The sequence below is a fragment of the Lissotriton helveticus genome, chromosome 6 (assembly GCF_964261635.1).
Source record: "Lissotriton helveticus chromosome 6, aLisHel1.1, whole genome shotgun sequence".
Lineage (NCBI taxonomy): Eukaryota > Metazoa > Chordata > Amphibia > Caudata > Salamandridae > Lissotriton > Lissotriton helveticus.
The window spans coordinates 2177442-2200711 of NC_136067.1; the positions used below are offsets into that span (position 1 = coordinate 2177442).

The 23270-nt window shown below is 42.8% G+C and overlaps 1 protein-coding gene across 3 annotated transcripts in view; it reads right to left on the reverse strand.

Moving 5' to 3' along the window:
- Positions 1 to 23270, reverse strand: part of LOC144761186 (C-type lectin domain family 2 member L-like) — a 151054-nt gene that overhangs the window by 17762 nt on the left and 110022 nt on the right. For 2 of the 3 annotated variants that reach the window (XM_078646688.1, XM_078646687.1), the window contains one exon: positions 9826 to 9929. The exons of the other annotated variant lie outside the window; for it this stretch is intronic. In XM_078646688.1, coding sequence (XP_078502814.1) covers positions 9826 to 9929 — 104 coding nt within the window. The remainder of the gene's footprint in view (positions 1 to 9825; positions 9930 to 23270) is intronic. 3 annotated transcript variants of the gene reach the window in all.

The following is a 23270-nucleotide window of genomic DNA, read 5'->3' on the forward strand; positions in this document are numbered from 1 at the left end:
ATTAACTTTCAGGTTCTTGGCGTGTATGCAGGCTTGTGTCAGAGCAACTAGCTCTGCTGCTTGAGCGGACAGGGTATCAATACGGTGTGTTTCAATAACTTCGGTGTCAGTAGTCACTGCATACGCGGCGACTAATTCTCCTGTACTAGTTCTCATACATGAACCATCCACATAAAGTGTCAGGTCAGGATCTGGCAACGGAATATCTGTCAGATCTTGTCTTGGCTTTGTCGTAATGTTAACTACTTCCACACAGTCATGTGGGTCAGGATTTGAATTAACTGATGGTAACAGTGTAGCAGGATTCAGGACGTTGCAGCGTCTAATTTCTATGTGTGGCTGGAACAATGTCAATTCATAACCTGTTAAACGTGCAATTGTCAAGTGCTGAGTTTGTGTTCGGTTTAAAAGAACTTCCACGGAATGTGGAACTTGTACTGTCAAGGAGTGTCCTAAGACTATGGAATCACTTTGTCTGATAGCTAATGCTGTGGCGGCAACTGACTTGAGGCACGCAGGCAATGCCTGGGCGACTGGATCTAATGTGCTAGAAAAATAAGCACAGGGCTTGTATTGTCCTGCTTGATCTTGTGTGAGAACAGATAATGCTGTACCTTCGCGTTCAGTAACGAAAAGTGCAAAAGGCTTATTGTAGTTCGGTGTAGCTAGAACTGGGGCTTGGCATAGGGCTTTCTTTAACTCGTTGAAACTAAGTGTATGTTCAGATGTCCAAGGGAGGACAGTCGATACGGCTGCCTCCTGTGTCGTTAACTGTATCAGTGGCTTGGCTAGAAATGCATACTGGGGAATCCATTGTCTACAATAAGAAGTAAGGCCGATAAAGGCACGTACCTCCTTCTGGGTTCTGGGCTGGGGAAGACTCGCTATTAACTGGATGCGGTCTGGTGTCAACTGCCTACCCCTCTTGGACAGCAAGTGTCCTAAGTATACCACTTGCTGGACACAGAATTGAAGCTTCGAAGGGGACACCTTGTGCCCCATCTCGGCTAGGAAATACAGAACCGTCAGTGACGCTCGCTCGCAATCACGTTCAGAACGGGCTGTGATCAGTAGATCATCGACATACTGGAGCAGGGCAGTGTCAGTTGGCATGTGAATGTTGTCAAGTTGTCTCTTAAGTGCTTGACTGTAAATACTAGGGCTTTCTGTGAAACCTTGAGGAGCGCGTGTGAACATATAGCTCCTTCCATTTAAACAAAATCCGAAAAGAAACTGGCTGTCTGGATGAATGGGAACACTAAAAAATGCGTTCTTGAGGTCTATTACTGTGAAGAACGTGGCTTCGGAATCAATAGCAGTTAACAGGGAAGAGATATCTGGGACAACTGGGTACTGTGGAATAATACATTTATTAAGTTCTCGTAGGTCGATCACTAATCGATATACTGGGGGTGCATTTGGATCAGTACGTTTCATGACTGGAATGATCGGAGAGTTACATACATTGGAGTCAGTTTCTACAACTACTCCTTGAGCGATGAGCTCGTCAATAATTTTGGATAAGGCTGCTACAGCCTCAGGTGGCAATCTATACTGTCTGATTCGTGGTAACACTACACCTGGCTTGAGAGTCACACGATGGGGTGTGATTTGCATGTAACCTACATCAGTTGGACCTTGCGCCCATAAATGCTGCGGAACTTTAGACAGTCTTGAATCAAAATCTCGTAATACATAGTGACCCTTAAAGTCACGTAGGAACAGACGTATTCCCTCTGGGGAACAGCAAATGACTGCACCTAATTCTTTCAGTGTCCTAATGCCTAATAGGTTTTCTGGACATGACTTAGTAAGTAACAGATCAGTAGTACGGGACAATGGACCTACTTCTAGAGTAACTGGCTTTGAAATCTCATTAACGATCGGCTTTCCTGAAAATCCAAGGGAAACATTTCTTGAGCCTGAGAGCGGAGCCCCTGGAACTTCGGCGTGACTAATTGTGGTCCTACTTGCCCCTGTATCAATCAAAAACTTTCTGTCTTTCCCTAATACTTGACTGTGAACATAGGGACCTTCTTGATCTACAGGTATCTCGATGAGAGGCAAGCCTACCTCCCTCTCTAGGCTGTTTCATGAATATGGCTGATACTCTGGATACTCAGACTGTGCATACTGGTACATCTGCGATGTAACATGCTGTGTTGCAGCGATAGGCTGCGGTACTGTAACTGTCTGTAGTGCATTCTGTGACTGAGGAGTCTGTGAAACTTGTTCTTGTCTAGGCGGACGTGGTCTTTCTTTAGTCTTACCAGTAGCTATGTTGTGTTTCAGAACTGCACACTCGTTTATAAAATGACCTGGCTGTTTACAATAATTGCAGTTCCCTTTAACGGGAGCTGCAGGCTGACTGGCTTGATTCGGACCCCTCTTCTGACTGTCTTGAGGAACAGATTGTGCAACTAGTACTTTCATTTTCGTGTCTTTCATACGTTTTCTTTCGTGTTCTTGCTCTTCCCTGATTCTATTCTGGTGGTACTGGAGCATCTGGAGCATCTGGGACGGAGTATTAGCTTGCCAGCTGCTTTCGACTTTCAAAACTCGATTTTTAATTGATGGACTTGAATTCTCGACTAATTTAGTAACAAAAAGGTGAGGGTATGACTCACTACTTGTCTTGAGACCACTGTTGATACTGAAACATTTTTCAAATCTAGAATAAAAATCACTAATATCTTCATCTTGTTTCTGTTTACAGGCTGAGATTGCATCCCAGTCTTCTTTTCTGGTTGTCAATAATCTGGGTAAAACTTGAATCAATAATTCTGGTAATTCTTTACATTTATCTCCAAGACCGGTACCTGGTACTCGTGCCTTGTCTTCAGCTTCTAGAACTGTCCAATCGATCTTTTTCTCTCCCACCTCCCATTCTTTTTCCTTTAGCTTTTCATACACCCCTGCGGGCAACAGGACCTTTAACATTTTAATGATATCTGGGTAAGTGTATTCTCCCATACGGAGCATGTCTTTTAATTCTCTATGGAACCCTGCTGGATCTTTGTCATGACAGGGAATTAATTTCTTCATTTCAAGGAGTTCCATCTTTGTGATTGGAGTGTATACAAACACTCGTTGCATTTCGCCACCCGTTCCTCTGACTGGGTGGACTTCTCGTAGCGGATTCTGTCTGTCTATGTAAAATGATTTACTTTCTGGGGGTGAGACATGAACAAAATGCGGGTTCAAAAACGTTCTATATTTGTGACGTTGTTCTAGAATGACACTAATTAAATCGGTACCTAGACCTCTCCATCTGTACTGGAGTAACTCGTTCAGGACATCATGTAACGGACCTGGATCAGAGTGCTGACCCTCATACAGAGTAATGAGGTGCTGAATCATATACATACCCACCAGTCGCTGCTCGGCTGGGGGCATTTTCAGAAACATTTGTGCCACTATTTCATCTGGAAAAGTGGTAGAATCAGTAATCCATCGGACTGCTGATCGGACTATTTCTTGTTCATGCATAGTACTTAACTCACTGTAACCGATTCGTGATTTCAGAATGTGATCGGTAGCTTGGAATACTTGTTCTAGGGAACCTTGTTCTGGTGCTGGATGATGGAAAATAGACTTGTGTTCTAGACGCAAATGGCGATCTGGAAATCTAGATTTTCCTACATACGCTATTCTGGCAGTATTCTCGTCGTCTTCCTCTTCAGGATCAGAGATACTTTCTTTCTCGCTTACTTGTGCTGCTTTACGCTGTTCGTGTATCTTTATTATCTCTCTACGGATTTTCTTGTACATACTTTCCATGGCACTAATGGTATTGTGCTTTCCTTCGGCTATATTATCACTCCACTTTGTCAAAGTTTTCATTTCGGCTGGATCTTTAGACGGGTAATCTTGTTCTCTTATTAGACAATTAATTAAGAACTTTAATATCATACGCTGAATCTCGGCTTTCCTTTGAGACATGGCATCACTAATACTTTCTGGATCATCCCCTGTACGGATGAAACGATATATTCTGTCTAGATCTTCTTTCATATTCGGCAAGGTGACTAGATACTCGGTCACCCTCCTTACGCGTACTGAATATAAAACCATATTAAATTCGCCTGGAACTGGGTCATAGACACATTCGCCAAGGGTTTGCCTGATTTCTGCAACAGACTTATTACTTTTAGGAGTACGCTGTGATGCTTGAGCATGTAATTCGAGTGCTGATAAACGCTTGTATGGCGGCGGGGTTTGAGGAAGACCTCCTCCTGCGGCCCCTAAACTAGAATCATCAACTGATGCTTTTCGTCCTGGCAGGGTCGGTAATTGTAACGTGGGCTGGACTTGTATGGCGGGCTGACCCGGGGGGGCTGTTAAAGGCACCCCGGTGTCTGGAGGAGCAGGAATTACCTGATTTACAGGGACTGGCGGAGCGCGAACAGGATTTGCATATTCGGGGACTGTGTCGTCCAGATAGGACGAAATAAAAATATCAGCTGCGGTCGGTTTGTGACGTAGCTTGGTCGGAACTAATGGTGGCGGGAAATTACTGGATGCCTCTGGGGTCGCTTTTGGCAAGCCCTCGGCAAGAAGAGGATACATACCCTTAATGAGGGCATGCCTCTGTCTGTCTGACTGTTCGGCTTTTACTTGTTCACCTATCTCGATTAATTCTCTTTCTTGGGCTCGTTCTTGGAATTCTCTACTTAGTTCTGACTTTCTGATTTCTTTTTCGGTTCTTTTATGAGCTTCTTTGCGCCATAACTCGATGGCGTCTCTCTGTGACTGTCTGGCTTTCTTTTTCCATAATGCTTCTTCTACTCGCATGATGCATTCAGCATCCCATGTACCCGATACGGGCCATCTATACTTTTCTTCTAACTGTTTGGTATAATCTACCCATAAATCTAGATACAATATGGCACTTATGCCATGCTTCTGATACATAAAATGACCTGGACTGTCCCTGGGCGGGACAGGAACTGCTTCTTCTAACAAACCCTTTCTAGTTTTTAACTGACGTAGTCTCGAAAAGAGAGACATTGTAAACTTGAATCGGAACACAATACAATAAACGAGAAACAATAACAATTGGGAGAACAATTCAGGCATACCACGACATTGGAAATACATTGAACAACATCATAACAGTACAGTTCGGACAGAAATATTACCTGGAATACTGAGAACAGAAACACAAGAATTTCTCGAGAACGGAACAGACTAGAGTTACTGGATGCACTGCTGAAACAGTACGGAACATACCGGTCCCATAAAGGGACGCATCAAGACCCGTATCCACCTAGGTGAACACTTCGTTTGTGGGCCTGGGTACCACCTACCCACGGACCAGAGTCAATTTAGATTGACCCTGTCTAGATACTACCCCAGCAATGGTACTCACCGGGCAGCAAGAACGGAAGGCCTTGGACTGGACTGGACTGCTACGACGACGGACGACGAACTTCGGACTTCAGTTACGGGTGGGCCTCCGGATACCTCGGACCTTGGACTCTTGGCTTGGGCTCTGGTCGGGACTCGCCGCGTTCCTCCACCGTCTCGTTTGGATGCTGGACCGCCTCCTCCGTCTCCTCCGTGGGCCTGAGGGATACTTGAGCAGAAATATCTGCCACTGCGCAGAAGAGTTCCGTCACGACTGCAGAGGGTCAGGGGGTCGGCGTGGCTTCACCGACGCGTGGGGAAAGGGCAAGTCCCTGTTCGGGCGCCATTATGTGGTAAATAAATAAATAATACCCTATTTTTGACTAGACGTATATCATAACAAATAGCTCAATAAATAAGAGTCAAGATTCGAGGTAGTAGGAGTTTTTTGCAGGTTTAATACAGCATAAGGACAGGAACAGGACAACCTGCATAGGAACAGGGGCCCAGCAGCTGCTGGGGCTGGGTCTGGGATGAGCGCGCTAGCTTTTAATAACAATACATGAGCTTATATACAAAACGCAAACACATAGCATTACATTGCAGTAGGCGTAGCAGTGGGTGGAGCAGAAGGCGTGACGCGTAGCAGTTGCGAAAGATAAGAGTAAAAGTAGGTGTAACTGGGCGTATACATAGACATGTGATGCAAACGTAACAGAATATGTCATGGATTGGGCGGAAACATAGGAGGGGGCTACCTAAGGAGCCGGGACCTCTAACCTGATGGTGCGCGCAAACTGGCAATGACGTGTTACTAGGAGAAGCTGGGGGCTATGAACTCTGTGCTAGGAGCAGAGACTAAAGTCTGGAGGGTCGGAGCGACATGTACCTAAACTCTATCTAGTATCTGATGTTTAGGGAACATGTTGATATAAACTAAGAATCAGGAGGGGAGAGGCTAACGGACTTTAAGACTGGAGCATGCATTATTCTACATGTAGTGCGTGATGAAGAATATTAAATGACCATTAAATACAGTATTTCTCTTAACATGGAGACGTGAAGGCTAGACAATGACGGAAACTATTGATGCAGTTCAGTAGCTTTAGGAATGCAGAGAAGGAGGACTGAACTGATAACTGGAACTATAACATAGTCTTGGCAGACTCAGAGGCAGAGCCAAGCTGCACCGGGCACTGCGAGGCAGGAAGTAAGTGAAAGGTCGAGGATACAGGTGGGGGCTGGATCGCTCCTCAACGAGGACTTCAGGAGACAGGAGCTGAATCTGATGTCTCAGGCCCTTTTGAGGCCTAGAAACGGGGACTTTATACTGGAATAACGTGCACACTGAGAAACGTGGCAACATTATTTTACATAGGCCTGATATTCGTAGTATTCACGAGGCCTGGAAACTGGCATACTAGAGGTGGACACAACTGTAATTGCGTCATTAATCAGACATGAGGAGTACATATGCATATTGGTCATGCACACATAACATATGATGGATGACACGTAGGGACACAGAACATGGCAAAATTTACTTTTCCACAATAGTACATGGTCTCTGCCGTCTTGTCGGCTGCAGAGATAGTACATGGTCTGTGCCGTTTTGTCGGCTGCAGAGATAGTACATGGTCTCTGCAGTCTTGTCAGCTGCAGAGATAGTACATGGTCTCTGCCGTCTTGTCGGCTGCAGAGATAGTACATGGTCTGTGCCGTCTTGTCGGCTGCAGAGATAGTACATGGTCTCTGCGGTCTTGTCAGCTGCAGAGATAGTACATGGTCTCTGCCGTCTTGTCGGCTGCAGAGATAGTACATGATCTCTGCCGTCTTGTCGACTGCAGAGATAGTACATGGTCTCTGCCGTCTTGTCGGCTGCAAAGATAGTACATGATCTCTGCAGTCTTGTCAGCTGCAGAGATAGTACATGGTCTCTGCTGTCTTGTCGGCTGCAAAGATAGTACATGGTCTCTGCTGTCTTGTCGGCTGCAGTCATAGTACATGGTCTCTGCCGTCTTGTCGGCTGCAGAGATAGTACATGGTCTCTGCCGTCTTGTCGGCTGCAGAGATAGTACATGATCTCTGCAGTCTTGTCAGCTGCAGAGATAGTACATGGTCTCTGCCGTCTTGTCGGCTGCAGAGATAGTACATGATCTCTGCCGTCTTGTCGGCTGCAGAGATAGTACATGATCTCTGCCGTCTTGTCGACTGCAGAGATAGTACATGGTCTCTGCCGTCTTGTCGGCTGCAGAGATAGTACATGGTCTCTGCCGTTTGTCGGCTGCAGAGATAGTACATGATCTCTGCTGTCTAGTCGGCTGCAGAGATAGTACATGGTTTCTGCTGTCTAGCCGTCTGCAAAGATAGTACATGGTCTCTGCTGTCTTGTCGGCTGCAGAGATAGTACATGGTCTCTGCCGTTTGTCGGCTGCAGGGATAGTACATGGTCACTGCCGTCTTGTCGGCTGCAGAGATAGTACATGGTGTCTGCTGTCTTGTCGGCTGCAGAGATAGTATATGATCTCTGCTCTCTTGTCGGCTGCAGAGATAGTATATGATCTCTGCTCTCTTGTCGGCTGCAAAGATAGTACATGGTCTCTGCTGTCTTGTCGGCTGCAGAGATAGTACATTGTCTCTGCTGTGTAGCTGGGTGCAGACATAGTACATGGTCTCTGCCGTCTTGTCGGCTGCAGAGATAGTACATGGTCTCTGCTGTCTTGTCGGCTGCAGAGATAGTACATTGTCTCTGCTGTGTAGCTGGGTGCAGACATAGTACATGGTCTCTGCCGTCTTGTCGGCTGCAGAGATAGTACATGGTCTCTGCTGTCTTGTCGGCTGCAGAGATAGTACATGGTCTCTGCCGTTTGTCGGCTGCAGGGATAGTACATGGTCTCTGCCGTCTTGTCGGCTGCAGAGATAGTACATGGTGTCTGCTGTCTTGTCGGCTGCAGAGATAGTATATGATCTCTGCTCTCTTGTCGGCTGCAGAGATAGTATATGATCTCTGCTCTCTTGTCGGCTGCAAAGATAGTACATGGTCTCTGCTGTCTTGTCGGCTGCAGAGATAGTACATTGTCTCTGCTGTGTAGCTGGGTGCAGACATAGTACATGGTCTCTGCCGTCTTGTAGGCTGCAGAGATAGTACATGGTCTCTGCCGTCTTGTCGGCTGCAGAGATAGTAAATGGTCTCTGCCGTCTTGTCGGCTGCAGAGATAGTACATGGTCTCTGCCGTCTTGTCGGCTGCAGAGATAGTAAATGGTCTCTGCCGTTTGTCGGCTGCAGAGATAGTACATGGTCTCTGCTTGTCGGCTGCAGAGATAGTACATTGTCTCTGCTGTGTAGCTGGGTGCATAGATAGTACATGGTCTCTGCCGTTTGTCGGCTGCAGAGATAGTACATGGTCTCTGCCGTCTTGTCGGCTGCAGAGATAGTACATGGTCTCTGCTGTCTTGTCGGCTGCAGAGATAGTAAATGGTCTCTGCCGTTTGTCGGCTGCAGAGATAGTACATGGTCTCTGCTTGTCGGCTGCAGAGATAGTACATTGTCTCTGCTGTGTAGCTGGGTGCATAGATAGTACATGGTCTCTGCCGTTTGTCGGCTGCTGAGATAGTATATGGTCTCTGCCGTCTTGTCGGCTGCAAAGATGGTACATGGTCTCTGCCGTTTGTCGGCTGCTGAGATAGTACATGGTCTCTGCCGTCTTGTCGGCTGCAGAGATAGTACATGGTCTCTGCCGTCTTGTCGGCTGCAGAGATAGTACATGATCTCTGCCGTCTTGTCGACTGCAGAGATAGTACATGATCTCTGCCGTCTTGTCGACTGCAGAGATAGTACATGGTGTCTGCCGTCTAGTCGGCTGCAGAGATAGTACATGATCTCTGCCGTCTTGTCGACTGCAGAGATAGTACATGATCTCTGCCGTCTTGTCGGCTGCAGAGATAGTACATGGTGTCTGCCGTCTAGTCGGCTGCAGAGATAGTACATGATCTCTGCCGTCTTGTCGACTGCAGAGATAGTACATGGTCTCTGCCGTCTTGTGGACTGCAGAGATAGTACATGGTCTCTGCTGTCTAGTCGACTGCAGAGATAGTACATGGTCTCTGCTGTCTTGTCGGCTGCAGAGATTGTACATGGTCTCTGCCGTCTTGTCGGCTGCAGAGATAGTACATGATCTCTGCTGTCTAGTCGGCGGGCTGGGTAAACAGTGAACTTTGTTTGCTGTTTGCACAACTGCGGCCAGATACTACATACACTCAGCTATTTATTCGGTGGCCGGGTAAACAGGGAAATTTGCTAGCCATTTACAAAGCCACTGGTCAAATAGTGCCTGCAGCCAGGCAAACAGTAGCAGGAAGTCACTGTTTAACTGTTGGGAGGATAAACAGCTGCTCCCTTTTTAATATTATCATCCTTTTATTTATCTGGTAACTGAAAAAAATACTTTTGAAAAAATAAAGTTCCTAGATTCTTACAGAGTGTTGTTGCAGGCGGTCCCGTTGGCCCAGTGGAATTCATCTGCGCTCCTCCGCAGACCGACCCACATGTGATGCCCGCAGGTCAAGTCCATCAGGAACGTCTGCACATGAAGAAAAAGCAATTCAAACCAGGAACGTGTGGACTTACGTTAGATTACACACCCCTGTGGAATGAGTTTGTTCAAAACCCCTAATATAAGAACATTTAAAAACACATTAGTTTTCCAGTTTTTGGAACATTGAATTCGGAGGGAGAGCGACAAAGACTTACCTGGGGTAGTTCAAGGTTCAGACAGTCCAACATCTATAGGGTAAACTAGATTCTGTGAAAAAGCCCTTCCCAGCTTGTTATTCTAGGATCTGACAAAGGCAGGTGGTGCCTGTGCAAGAGATGACTAACAAAAAGAGCACAGTGAGGGGAATGTAAACCATGCTCTGAGGAGTCCACACAGGAGAGACACAGGGGAAACCCATAGGAATTGGCGTTATCTACCCTGACACAGGACATGCTCTGAGGAGTCCACACAGAGAAGGCAGAAGAGAACCCCATAGGAATGGCTGTAAAACAGACTGCCTTGCTAAATGCTCTAACGAGCCCATCCAGGAATGTCAGAGAGTAGTGAGGTTCTTTGAAATCTGAACCTGTGTTTAAAATATCATTATTCTGCTATGATTTTGATATCAGAGAAACGAAAATGGCAAGTTTTATATGTGTGTGTATTTTCATCACGATACAATGATGAATGCAGAAGTTATTGACAAATTCATTGTGAGCCCACAGGTTCTATGTTGTGAACAGCAGCCATCTTAGGTGTTGCCCTTTACATAGGCATATACATGAGCCAATGATTCTGGTAGAGCAAGTATTAAAGGACACGTACCCCTTAGCTTGAGTTCTTCCTGACTCCCATTTGACCTGAACAGGCTGAATCTGCCTACGTGATGTTGGCCTCACCAAACCAGTCCATGCCCTCTAGTCAATCTATATTAAAGATCTGAGCAACTTGTTGTGTACATTGGCCTGAGCAAGATTAGAAGGCCGAATACAGTAGCCATGCCTGTTTATGACCCACAAGCACCCCTTATCCTACATTTCTATCTTCCACACCTGGCTCTGTTTCTCTGCTTCTGGGCTCTTACAATGGGGAGGTGACCGTTTATATGATGGGGAGGAAACCAGTTCTATTGTGATTTACTCCGGCCTGCACAGGAAAATATGTGAAGTTTGACATATGTTCATGATGGAAGATGGGTTGGACAGTTTGGGCAAGCAAACTGGTATTTGTAATTATAACATGCTTTGTTAGTAACATGGGAGTGACCTACAATGATGTGTTTCAAAGCAAGAATGTGAGCCTAGGGCCAAACTTTTTGTATAAAAAGCCTGCCTGAGAAAGCTCAGGCAGGCTCCCTCTTTCAATTGTAAAACTACGGTTGGACGACGAAGCCTCATAATTAATTATAATAAAGATGCCTTTTAATTTTACAGATTGGCTGTCAATTCCTTTGCTGCTTTATTATGCAAACTGCTGGATAGATCCCTGATGGGGAGTGAGTCATTTTATACTTTTCCTCAAATGGCATCCAACTGTGGGCCTTATCATGGAGTGGTTATCTGCAGTAGTATTTTGTCAAAGGATGGAAAAACTACTGGGGAAGACAAGACAGAATTCTACCAAAAAGAGGTACTCTGGGCACAGGGTTTTCTGGGGGATTATCTGTCTCTGTGGCCCAGTATGTTTTTTGATTTTTCTGACTTAAAACTCTCCTGAAGTTGCCACTCCTGACTAAGGAACCCATTCTTTTTTTGCTGTAAGTATTTTTTAACAGACTGTTAGTGCAGTGGGGAATTGACAGTTACAATTTGGATAAATATTTGTGTATATGCAAATTGCAATTTGTATAGGCAGTTAATGAAGAGATATTTTCTCCATCTGCTTTAGTTGAAGAATAAGTGGGTCGCTCCCAGTTCTTTGTGGTTCTGAGTCCTTAGTTATTTATTGGTCGCAGAAATGTGACGCGGTCCTTAGTATTTATTGATACTCTTGGTTGCTTTTGTAGATTATCACTGGTTGCTTTTGTTAAGATAATCTTTGGTTTGGGTACCGGTACATTTGGTTCATTTGGTAGGCCTTTGGTTGCTGTGGTTCAGATTATCGCAGGTTGCTTTAGTTGGATAATCTTCCTCAGTATTGGTTCCTTAGTATTATTTGAAAACTGCAGTATTCAAAAACCGTGGGCCACGTACATTTGCGTGTATATCGTTGGAGATAGCCCCATGAAGTTTGAAACCCGACTAGTGAGCGCAGATGCCTGGTCGCGGTATTTTGTTTTGTATTAGTATTGACTAGGTTGCAACAAAGGATTCCCGGTTGGAGGATTCGCGTCTGATACCTCCGGTTGGAACTCCAATTTATGAGCTCTCTCTAAAGGTCTGTGAGGCTGTCCCTTTTTGCAGCCTTCTGGAAATCTGTTGTAGAATTAAAAAAAAAACAAGAAAAATAGGAACAAAAACGTTTTTGTTGTAAATATGGTTTACAACTAGTATTGGCAGGTTATTGTTGAGCACAGTCTGTAGGCTGTTCCTTGTTTCTGTCCTAAGTGTTGACCTACGGGTTAAAATGTGTGTTTAAATGTCTATGTTATTTGTGGGTTTTGTTGTAAATTGCGACGGCGCTATTTACAAGAAATGGTTAGAGCACGCTGTTTTGTGTGTCCTGAGTGTTTGACTCCCCTTCTGTTTTGTGTCTGGAATGAGCTCAATGTATGTATGTGTATGGGTCACGTTCAATAGATGTAAATAAGGCTCCAAAGAAAAAAAATGAAAAAACGAAATTGCCTGTTCTTTAGACGCACGGTGTTAGATGTTCACAGCCAAGTCTTTTCAGCTGCAGTATATCTAATAAGAATGTTCATTCAGCCAGCACCTCTTTAGTTAAACACGGGTGGTGGAATTTTGCAAATAGTCCTTTTTAAATAAATATGGCGCAGTAATCTCACGCAGTCCCAGTTAGGCAGCTGCGCCTAGGCTTGTGTGTTAATATGTATCTAAATAATAGGCAAGGGATGTAGTGAGCATTTTATATGTAGAACAGTCACAAATAGCAATAATTAGGTTTCATTAGGAGAAAATAATTGTTAATTATGAAAAATATTAATTAAAAACAAGTGCTACAAAAATCGTTTTTTAATATTTGTGAAGCTTAACACTCATACTATGACCCCCTAGCATTAAAATGTTTGATTTAAGTTATGTTGTACCACGAAAATGATCAAACACTTCTGTGCGCAATTTCCCTTACCCTAGGCGCAAACAAGCTCATTTCTATAAGGTATAACTTAGTATTTTCACATGTATGACTCATAAATTAGGTAGTAGGCATTCTATTAATACCCATTATGCAATAAAATTATAGGATATTTATCTCTTAGTATCCAGAATGCAAAAGTCGATTTTCAGATAAATAGACTGTTTTGAATGGTTACAGGGCCCCTTTTTAAAGCGTCACTTCAGTAAAATGCATACATTTAGGTCATAATATATGTTTGCAGGTTGTGCCTTCTTATGATTCAGCGAGTCAATGTGTCATAGAAATTGTTTTAAATATAGTGAAATATTGCAGGTTATGTGGAAGTGGTTAAACCTACTGGCCTTGTCAGCTTCAGTTACCACGAGCAGGGGACTGGCAGAACCTGTATAACGTGTTCCAGCAGTAGCGGCCGAGATGTTATCTTGCAAGGCTGTCTTGTTGACATTTGTGACCTTTTAATTAGGGCCTCGCCTGTGGAATGCAGCATGACACGGTTAAACATGCATCTGATGCTAACTTCAGCTGCCTCTTTGTATTTAAATCCCTGCCCCTGCCACGGTCCTGACCTGAGGTCACTTGAATAGCCTGACTTGCTCCGATAAATTTAATTCCTGCTCATGTCCATAATTTAAAAATGTCTTCTTAAAGCGTTACAAATTTGACATTAGCTGGGATGGGGTTTTTGTTTTTGAACTAAAATGAGCAGAGGATGCAGGGCACATGTACAGCAAATGATGATTGCATTTTAGCCAAAGAATAAATAATAGCTCCAGCATGTTCCCACAAAACGCTTGTTGTTCGGTAAATTATGTCATCAACACATTTATCTCAAATTAGAAATACGGCAGGGCTGACACAGCATTGTATCCCGCTAATAATGATAAAAGGAACACTATTTAATTGTACAACTGCAGCCTCATTTGTCAGTACCCTGAAGGATTGTAGAGCCCACACGTGGTTTGCATAGCTCCCAGTTGCTTTCAAAATGCTGCACACAAGCGCTTTATATGAGATGTAGTTGATTGTATATGATTTAAATCTGTAACCTTCATTCATTGCAGGCTGGCTTGTTCTCATTTGCCGCATTCACATTACATCTGCGTTAAAAGCGCACATCTGAGATAATAAACAAATAGGCCTCATGCAAAATTGTAGCACCTGCACTTCATGTCTTACAAATTAAGCACTGTGTAAAATGAGGGAACATGTGTGTCTCCATGCTAGGAACTAATTTTTCTTAGTTAAGTTTATTTGACAAAAAGAAAAACGAAGTGTTACATTGAGGTTTAGATAGGCAATAAGTAGAAGCCCTTCCCCAAAATTCTGCAACTTAAAGGCCTTAGGCCTGAGTGAGAATGGGCGTTTTTGCAAGGTACATGGACAAAAAGTTACAGGTAAATAATGAGAAGTTTTTTTTGTATGTCACATTGTGTCATGTTCTGTAGTCTGATAAAAAGGGTTATAATTGATGTTGTGTTATGAAAAATATGTGTGTCGTGTATCTTTTTCTGCTTCTTCCTACAGATGATTCATGGATTAATTCACAAGACACGTGAGTTGGCTGGTTGAAGAGACAATTTTTTGTAAGAGAAACATGTGTGTGTTTATGTTTTCATTTGTACATTTGGCCCACTGAAACGTGTTATTTGACACAGCGTCATTATATTTGACTGCAGAGTATCAATTACCTGATGCTCTGCTGTCAAAAGGAGGGTTAGACTTGACAATTGAGATTGGGCTGCAGGTTTATAGTATAGTATGGTATTATGCATGACCGCTTATTCATATATGCTGTTTGTTTGTCTGGGCTGTTTTTTTCCTTGTGCTTGATATACAGCAAGTATATCTTATGGCTTGAGATGGCTTGATATGTGTATTTTTTTTATCCCCTGTGCTGTGAAGGAACACATATGACGATATGTGTTATTTCACAATAAATTGGATGACTATTGTTTTAAGATAAATTTCACAGATATGGACCTCATACTGTGAGCGAGTAAGGCAGCAGTTTTTCCAGTGCATGCCTAAATTTGGCTGTAATGATATTTAAGAAAACTAAAATGATATACTGGATCAAAGTGTGCCACCCGTTGTTAGTCACTTACTGCCCTTTTCCCTTAAGGACAGGCAGCTCTGCATTTATGTATCCTTGATTGGGCCTAAGGATGGAATTATAGATCCGTGACTAAAGGTGGCCTAATTTCGATATCGCATTTTTTGATCGCATTTTTTGATTAGCCTATGGATTCATTTTTTTTTCTTTCCCTGAAGAGACAACTGAACATTAGTTGGAATTACCGTGTAGGGTATAGATTGTCAGCGGTAGAGTTAAATTTCTGTAACATTGGTCTTTCATGTATCCCCGTGCTCTTGGTGCTGTGTCACATGCCTTAGGCCACCCAAGCAAACTCTTGTCCTTCCTATAGATTTTTCTTTTTGCTTCTTACCTGACCAATGTTGCATCATGTTTAGTTATTGAAGATTTTTGTTGTGTTCTACTTCCATTTTCCCTTCTCCATCTTCCTTTCACCAGTCAGCCCATTTATTATTATGGGTGTATTGTTCATGTTCACACTTTTAGACTGCAGTGATGTATTAGGAACCCCCCTTATGCCACATACATTCCCTTTTGATTGATCAGACTAGTTTTCAAGAATTTTCTTTAGGCCCACTTCAAATGTCTTTTCAGACTGACTGTCAGGATAGTGATAGCCTGGTTAATTGACCCAATACAAGTTTTCCATCTCAATAGGAGATATCTCAAGTTTACATTCTTTTTAGTACGACATATTTTTAATGTCTATTTTTAATTTTTCAGTTCTCTTCTGTTTCTGCTGTTTCAATTTTTTTAATTAGATGTGTTCTAATCATGCAAATACCAGGACTTTCTAGTGTTTGTTCTTTGTCTTCACATTTGATCATTAGCCTTTGTGTTGCATAGTGCACTTAACCGCTTCCGCGCTACCGCGAATTCCCGCCGTGCGCTGAAATTTGAAAAATGCCTTGATTGTGACAAAGCCAGCTCGTCATGCGCGCAGCGCAGGTAACGCCCATGACGAGCTGGCTTTGTCACCCGCGCTGAAGGGGTTAATGCACATTTTTAAGGGACTTTTCTTCATGTCCTTGATAATCTGAATCATGTTATTTTTCTATTCGAGATGTTCTAGATAAGGAATTTAGGAACACCTAGGCTTAGTCATTGAGGGAACACATGTATTTACCCCATTAGACAATGCCACTGTGTGAGGAAATTCATTTGGATAGAATTCCTGTGTAGCTATAGATGACAGAGAATAATGAAAAGAACATAACTGAAGATTCTAAAGATACTGTTTTGCCCTTTTGCCTTTGCTCTTGTATTTTATGCCAATGGCACATTGTCACTCCCTTGCAGAATTACAGGCCACATGCTTACCAGTCCCCTTGTTAAAACACATGAACTGCTTCTTGTGCTTGATTTGGAGGAAACTAACAATTGTGTTACATTCCCTGCATCACTAGGCTCTGCTAGACCTTCCAGAGTTAAAGGAAGAGTGATTCCCTGTAGACCTATGATCAGCACTAAGCTCACTCCCCATCAGTGACCGCTCTGAGATGAATAGATTTCCTGGCTCTACAATTCGTGCAACAAGAAAGTCGCGAAGCTTAACAGCGATCATCAGCGCGACATCAGTGGTACCTCCAAAGCAAGGCATTTGATTTGCGAAAGGCGTTGCAGAAGAAAGGAGGAGCTGGTTCTTTTATTTGTTGTTTGGGCTCTGTACCTGTTATGTGCTGGAAACCTCTGTCAGTGTACATTCCCTTGAGCCCTTGGCCCGAGTTTTGGCCACATTCACACCTCTTTTGCTTTGCACCAGTGGAACGGCAGTACACCCAAGCATCCACGTTTGGAAAAAGGCACTACATTTTGGTGCCCATGAGAGAGCAGCTTGAGCGTCCTCTGACACTAAGGGGCAGATTTATGAGGCACTTGCGCCACGTTTACGCCGCTGTTGCGTCACGCAAGGCAGCGTAAACGTGGCGCATCCCTACGAACGATTTACAACGTGACGCATCTAGGCAGATGCGTCACGTTGTAAAGCCCTGCGCCGCTTGTGGGCGTTCCGGCGCAGGGTGGGCGTTCCGGGGCAAGTGCGCCTCGCAAAAGTGGCTGAGTGAAATCTATAAGATTTCACTCAGTCACTTTCAGGCCAATGCTGCATCAAAAGCCTGCGCCTGCTTGAAGCAGGCGTAGGTCTTGACGCAGCATTGTGGAGATGGGGCACCCCCGAGCCTTGCTGGAGCTGCGTCGCGCTTGCGACGCAACTCCAGCAATGCGTCACCTTTACGGCACAGATGCGTCACGCATCTGTGCCGTTTTTGCCCCATGGTGCGCCGCATCATAAATGCGGCGCACCATGGGTGGCGGAGCTGTGGCGCACTGTGGCGCATGTTAACTGGCGCATCCCTGGGGATGCGCCAGTTAACATAAATCTGCCCCTAAATGATGAGTGTTGGAGTCTGAAGATGCTGCTGATCTTGCTAAGTAGTGCTTGGATCTGCACGAGATGCTTTGTGCCCTTGATCAATGAACAGCACATCATTTGTAGCGTCTGCCACAAAGAACCGACACTGGTGCATTGTTTTGAGACATTGAGACTTTCGAGTGAGCTGTGAGTGTTTTGCCCGGAGAGCACTCCAACTAAACAGTATTGTTTTCTCATGAAAAGCCTGACTTGAAGAGGCCCAACGCGAAGAAAACACTGGAAGCGGATTTGATGGATAATAGAAGCCTGCCAGGAGAGGCTTTGACGGACTTTGGGTATTTTCTGTGAGCTTGTATAGACTTGAAGTTTGGAAACTAATTTTTGCTGCTTTTCTGGCATTGTTTTAAAGTACTATTCTGTTTAGTAGAAGCAGAATAAAGTCCACTCTCTGTGGAACAGTATCCCTTTTCATCTGAGAGCATTGATCAGGAACACCATTGTTTCACTTAAACATATAATGAATTACTGAAATGCATAGGAAGCTATATAAAATGTTATTAGATAATTCTAGGATTTGCTTTCTGTTTAGGATTGTGCAAGTATTTTGCATTTGACTTTTGTTTTTATTTTTCTCTTGCTTTTTCTGAAATTGTATTGTTTTTTTTTTTTTTGTTAAATTTTTGATTGGTTACCATTTGCCAGTTGCAGGGTCACGTAGGAGCACAAACGGTTCAGTTTGTGACCTGAGTAGTGGCAGTAGGCCTGCAGGACTTGCAGTGTCCCTATGACCTGCTAATAATCACAGCTGAAGTACTCTACCAAGATTGCGTGAGCGACATTAGAAAATGGAGATTGTATTGAGGAATGACGATAAAAAGCAAGAGATGAAAAACAGACATTATAGAATATTGTTCTCTAAGTGCGGTATAGCTCTATCTATTTTAATACTTTTATGTATTTTATTGGCTACTATATTTTGGTTTGTTTCTTCTACACAATTGACGTCTGCACCAACTTCCCAACATACTCTTTCTTTTTCTACTGTTTCTTCACATGAGTTTCAGATTTTACCTGAACATGAACTGGTTAGGTCAGAGTTTACTGATAATTCCTTTTGTACAATTTCTACATCAACACCAGCTAGTGATGAAGATAGACATGGACTCAGATTTAGCATGAGTATAGGTTATTGCCTATGTAAGGGCAAAAGGGGCGTCTGAGGTTCTTTGAAATCTGAACCTGTGTTTAAAATATCATTATTCTGCTATGATTTTGATATCAGAGAAACGAAAATGGCAAGTTTTATATGTGTGTGTATTTTCATCACGATACAATGATGAATGCAGAAGTTATTGACAAATTCATTGTGAGCCCACAGGTTCTATGTTGTGAACAGCAGCCATCTTAGGTGTTGCCCTTTACATAGGCATATACATGAGCCAATGATTCTGGTAGAGCAAGTATTAAAGGACACGTACCCCTTAGCTTGAGTTCTTCCTGACTCCCATTTGACCTGAACAGGCTGAATCTGCCTACGTGATGTTGGCCTCACCAAACCAGTCCATGCCCTCTAGTCAATCTATATTAAAGATCTGAGCAACTTGTTGTGTACATTGGCCTGAGCAAGATTAGAAGGCCGAATACAGTAGCCATGCCTGTTTATGACCCACAAGCATCCCTTATCCTACATTTCTATCTTCCACACCTGGCTCCGTTTCTCTGCTTCTGGGCTCTTACAATGGGGAGGTGACCGTTTATATGATGGGGAGGAAACCAGTTCTATTGTGATTTACTCCGGCCTGCACAGGAAAATATGTGAAGTTTGACATATGTTCATGATGGAAGATGGGTTGGACAGTTTGGGCAAGCAAACTGGTATTTGTAATTATAACATGCATTGTTAGTAACATGGGAGTGACCTACAATGATGTGTTTCAAAGCAAGAATGTGAGCCTAGGGCCAAACTTTTTGTATAAAAAGCCTGCCTGAGAAAGCTCAGGCAGGCTCCCTCTTTCAATTGTAAAACTACGGTTGGACGACGAAGCCTCATAATTAATTATAATAAAGATGTCTTTTAATTTTACAGATTGGCTGTCAATTCCTTTGCTGCTTTATTATGCAAACTGCTGGATAGATCCCTGATGGGGAGTGAGTCATTTTATACTTTTCCTCAAATGGCATCCAACTGTGGGCCTTATCATGGAGTGGTTATCTGCAGTAGTATTTTGTCAAAGGATGGAAAAACTACTGGGGAAGACAAGACAGAATTCTACCAAAAAGAGGTACTCTGGGCACAGGGTTTTCTGGGGGATTATCTGTCTCTGTGGCCCAGTATGTTTTTTGATTTTTCTGACTTAAAACTCTCCTGAAGTTGCCACTCCTGACTAAGGAACCCATTCTTTTTTTGCTGTAAGTATTTTTTAACAGACTGTTAGTGCAGTGGGGAATTGACAGTTACAATTTGGATAAATATTTGTGTATATGCAAATTGCAATTTGTATAGGCAGTTAATGAAGAGATATTTTCTCCATCTGCTTTAGTTGAAGAATAAGTGGGTCGCTCCCAGTTCTTTGTGGTTCTGAGTCCTTAGTTATTTATTGGTCGCAGAAATGTGACGCGGTCCTTAGTATTTATTGATACTCTTGGTTGCTTTTGTAGATTATCACTGGTTGCTTTTGTTAAGATAATCTTTGGTTTGGGTACCGGTACATTTGGTTCATTTGGTAGGCCTTTGGTTGCTGTGGTTCAGATTATCGCAGGTTGCTTTAGTTGGATAATCTTCCTCAGTATTGGTTCCTTAGTATTATTTGAAAACTGCAGTATTCAAAAACCGTGGGCCACGTACATTTGCGTGTATATCGTTGGAGATAGCCCCATGAAGTTTGAAACCCGACTAGTGAGCGCAGATGCCTGGTCGCGGTATTTTGTTTTGTATTAGTATTGACTAGGTTGCAACAAAGGATTCCCGGTTGGAGGATTCGCGTCTGATACCTCCGGTTGGAACTCCAATTTATGAGCTCTCTCTAAAGGTCTGTGAGGCTGTCCCTTTTTGCAGCCTTCTGGAAATCTGTTGTAGAATTAAAAAAAAAACAAGAAAAATAGGAACAAAAACGTTTTTGTTGTAAATATGGTTTACAACTAGTATTGGCAGGTTATTGTTGAGCACAGTCTGTAGGCTGTTCCTTGTTTCTGTCCTAAGTGTTGACCTACGGGTTAAAATGTGTGTTTAAATGTCTATGTTATTTGTGGGTTTTGTTGTAAATTGCGACGGCGCTATTTACAAGAAATGGTTAGAGCACGCTGTTTTGTGTGTCCTGAGTGTTTGACTCCCCTTCTGTTTTGTGTCTGGAATGAGCTCAATGTATGTATGTGTATGGGTCACGTTCAATAGATGTAAATAAGGCTCCAAAGAAAAAAAATGAAAAAACGAAATTGCCTGTTCTTTAGACGCACGGTGTTAGATGTTCACAGCCAAGTCTTTTCAGCTGCAGTATATCTAATAAGAATGTTCATTCAGCCAGCACCTCTTTAGTTAAACACGGGTGGTGGAATTTTGCAAATAGTCCTTTTTAAATAAATATGGCGCAGTAATCTCACGCAGTCCCAGTTAGGCAGCTGCGCCTAGGCTTGTGTGTTAATATGTATCTAAATAATAGGCAAGGGATGTAGTGAGCATTTTATATGTAGAACAGTCACAAATAGCAATAATTAGGTTTCATTAGGAGAAAATAATTGTTAATTATGAAAAATATTAATTAAAAACAAGTGCTACAAAAATCGTTTTTTAATATTTGTGAAGCTTAACACTCATACTATGACCCCCTAGCATTAAAATGTTTGATTTAAGTTATGTTGTACCACGAAAATGACCAAACACTTCTGTGCGCAATTTCCCTTACCCTAGGCGCAAACAAGCTCATTTCTATAAGGTATAACTTAGTATTTTCACATGTATGACTCATAAATTAGGTAGTAGGCATTCTATTAATACCCATTATGCAATAAAATTATAGGATATTTATCTCTTAGTATCCAGAATGCAAAAGTCGATTTTCAGATAAATAGACTGTTTTGAATGGTTACAGGGCCCCTTTTTAAAGCGTCACTTCAGTAAAATGCATACATTTAGGTCATAATATATGTTTGCAGGTTGTGCCTTCTTATGATTCAGCGAGTCAATGTGTCATAGAAATTGTTTTAAATATAGTGAAATATTGCAGGTTATGTGGAAGTGGTTAAACCTACTGGCCTTGTCAGCTTCAGTTACCACGAGCAGGGGACTGGCAGAACCTGTATAACGTGTTCCAGCAGTAGCGGCCGAGATGTTATCTTGCAAGGCTGTCTTGTTGACATTTGTGACCTTTTAATTAGGGCCTCGCCTGTGGAATGCAGCATGACACGGTTAAACATGCATCTGATGCTAACTTCAGCTGCCTCTTTGTATTTAAATCCCTGCCCCTGCCACGGTCCTGACCTGAGGTCACTTGAATAGCCTGACTTGCTCCGATAAATTTAATTCCTGCTCATGTCCATAATTTAAAAATGTCTTCTTAAAGCGTTACAAATTTGACATTAGCTGGGATGGGGTTTTTGTTTTTGAACTAAAATGAGCAGAGGATGCAGGGCACATGTACAGCAAATGATGATTGCATTTTAGCCAAAGAATAAATAATAGCTCCAGCATGTTCCCACAAAACGCTTGTTGTTCGGTAAATTATGTCATCAACACATTTATCTCAAATTAGAAATACGGCAGGGCTGACACAGCATTGTATCCCGCTAATAATAATAAAAGGAACACTATTTAATTGTAAAACTGCAGCCTCATTTGTCAGTACCCTGAAGGATTGTAGAGCCCACACGTGGTTTGCATAGCTCCCAGTTGCTTTCAAAATGCTGCACACAAGCGCTTTATATGAGATGTAGTTGATTGTATATGATTTAAATCTGTAACCTTCATTCATTGCAGGCTGGCTTGTTCTCATTTGCCGCATTCACATTACATCTGCGTTAAAAGCGCACATCTGAGATAATAAACAAATAGGCCTCATGCAAAATTGTAGCACCTGCACTTCATGTCTTACAAATTAAGCACTGTGTAAAATGAGGGAACATGTGTGTCTCCATGCTAGGAACTAATTTTTCTTAGTTAAGTTTATTTGACAAAAAGAAAAACGAAGTGTTACATTGAGGTTTAGATAGGCAATAAGTAGAAGCCCTTCCCCAAAATTCTGCAACTTAAAGGCCTTAGGCCTGAGTGAGAATGGGCGTTTTTGCAAGGTACATGGACAAAAAGTTACAGGTAAATAATGAGAAGTTTTTTTTGTATGTCACATTGTGTCATGTTCTGTAGTCTGATAAAAAGGGTTATAATTGATGTTGTGTTATGAAAAATATGTGTGTCGTGTATCTTTTTCTGCTTCTTCCTACAGATGATTCATGGATTAATTCACAAGACACGTGAGTTGGCTGGTTGAAGAGACAATTTTTTGTAAGAGAAACATGTGTGTGTTTATGTTTTCATTTGTACATTTGGCCCACTGAAACGTGTTATTTGACACAGCGTCATTATATTTGACTGCAGAGTATCAATTACCTGATGCTCTGCTGTCAAAAGGAGGGTTAGACTTGACAATTGAGATTGGGCTGCAGGTTTATAGTATAG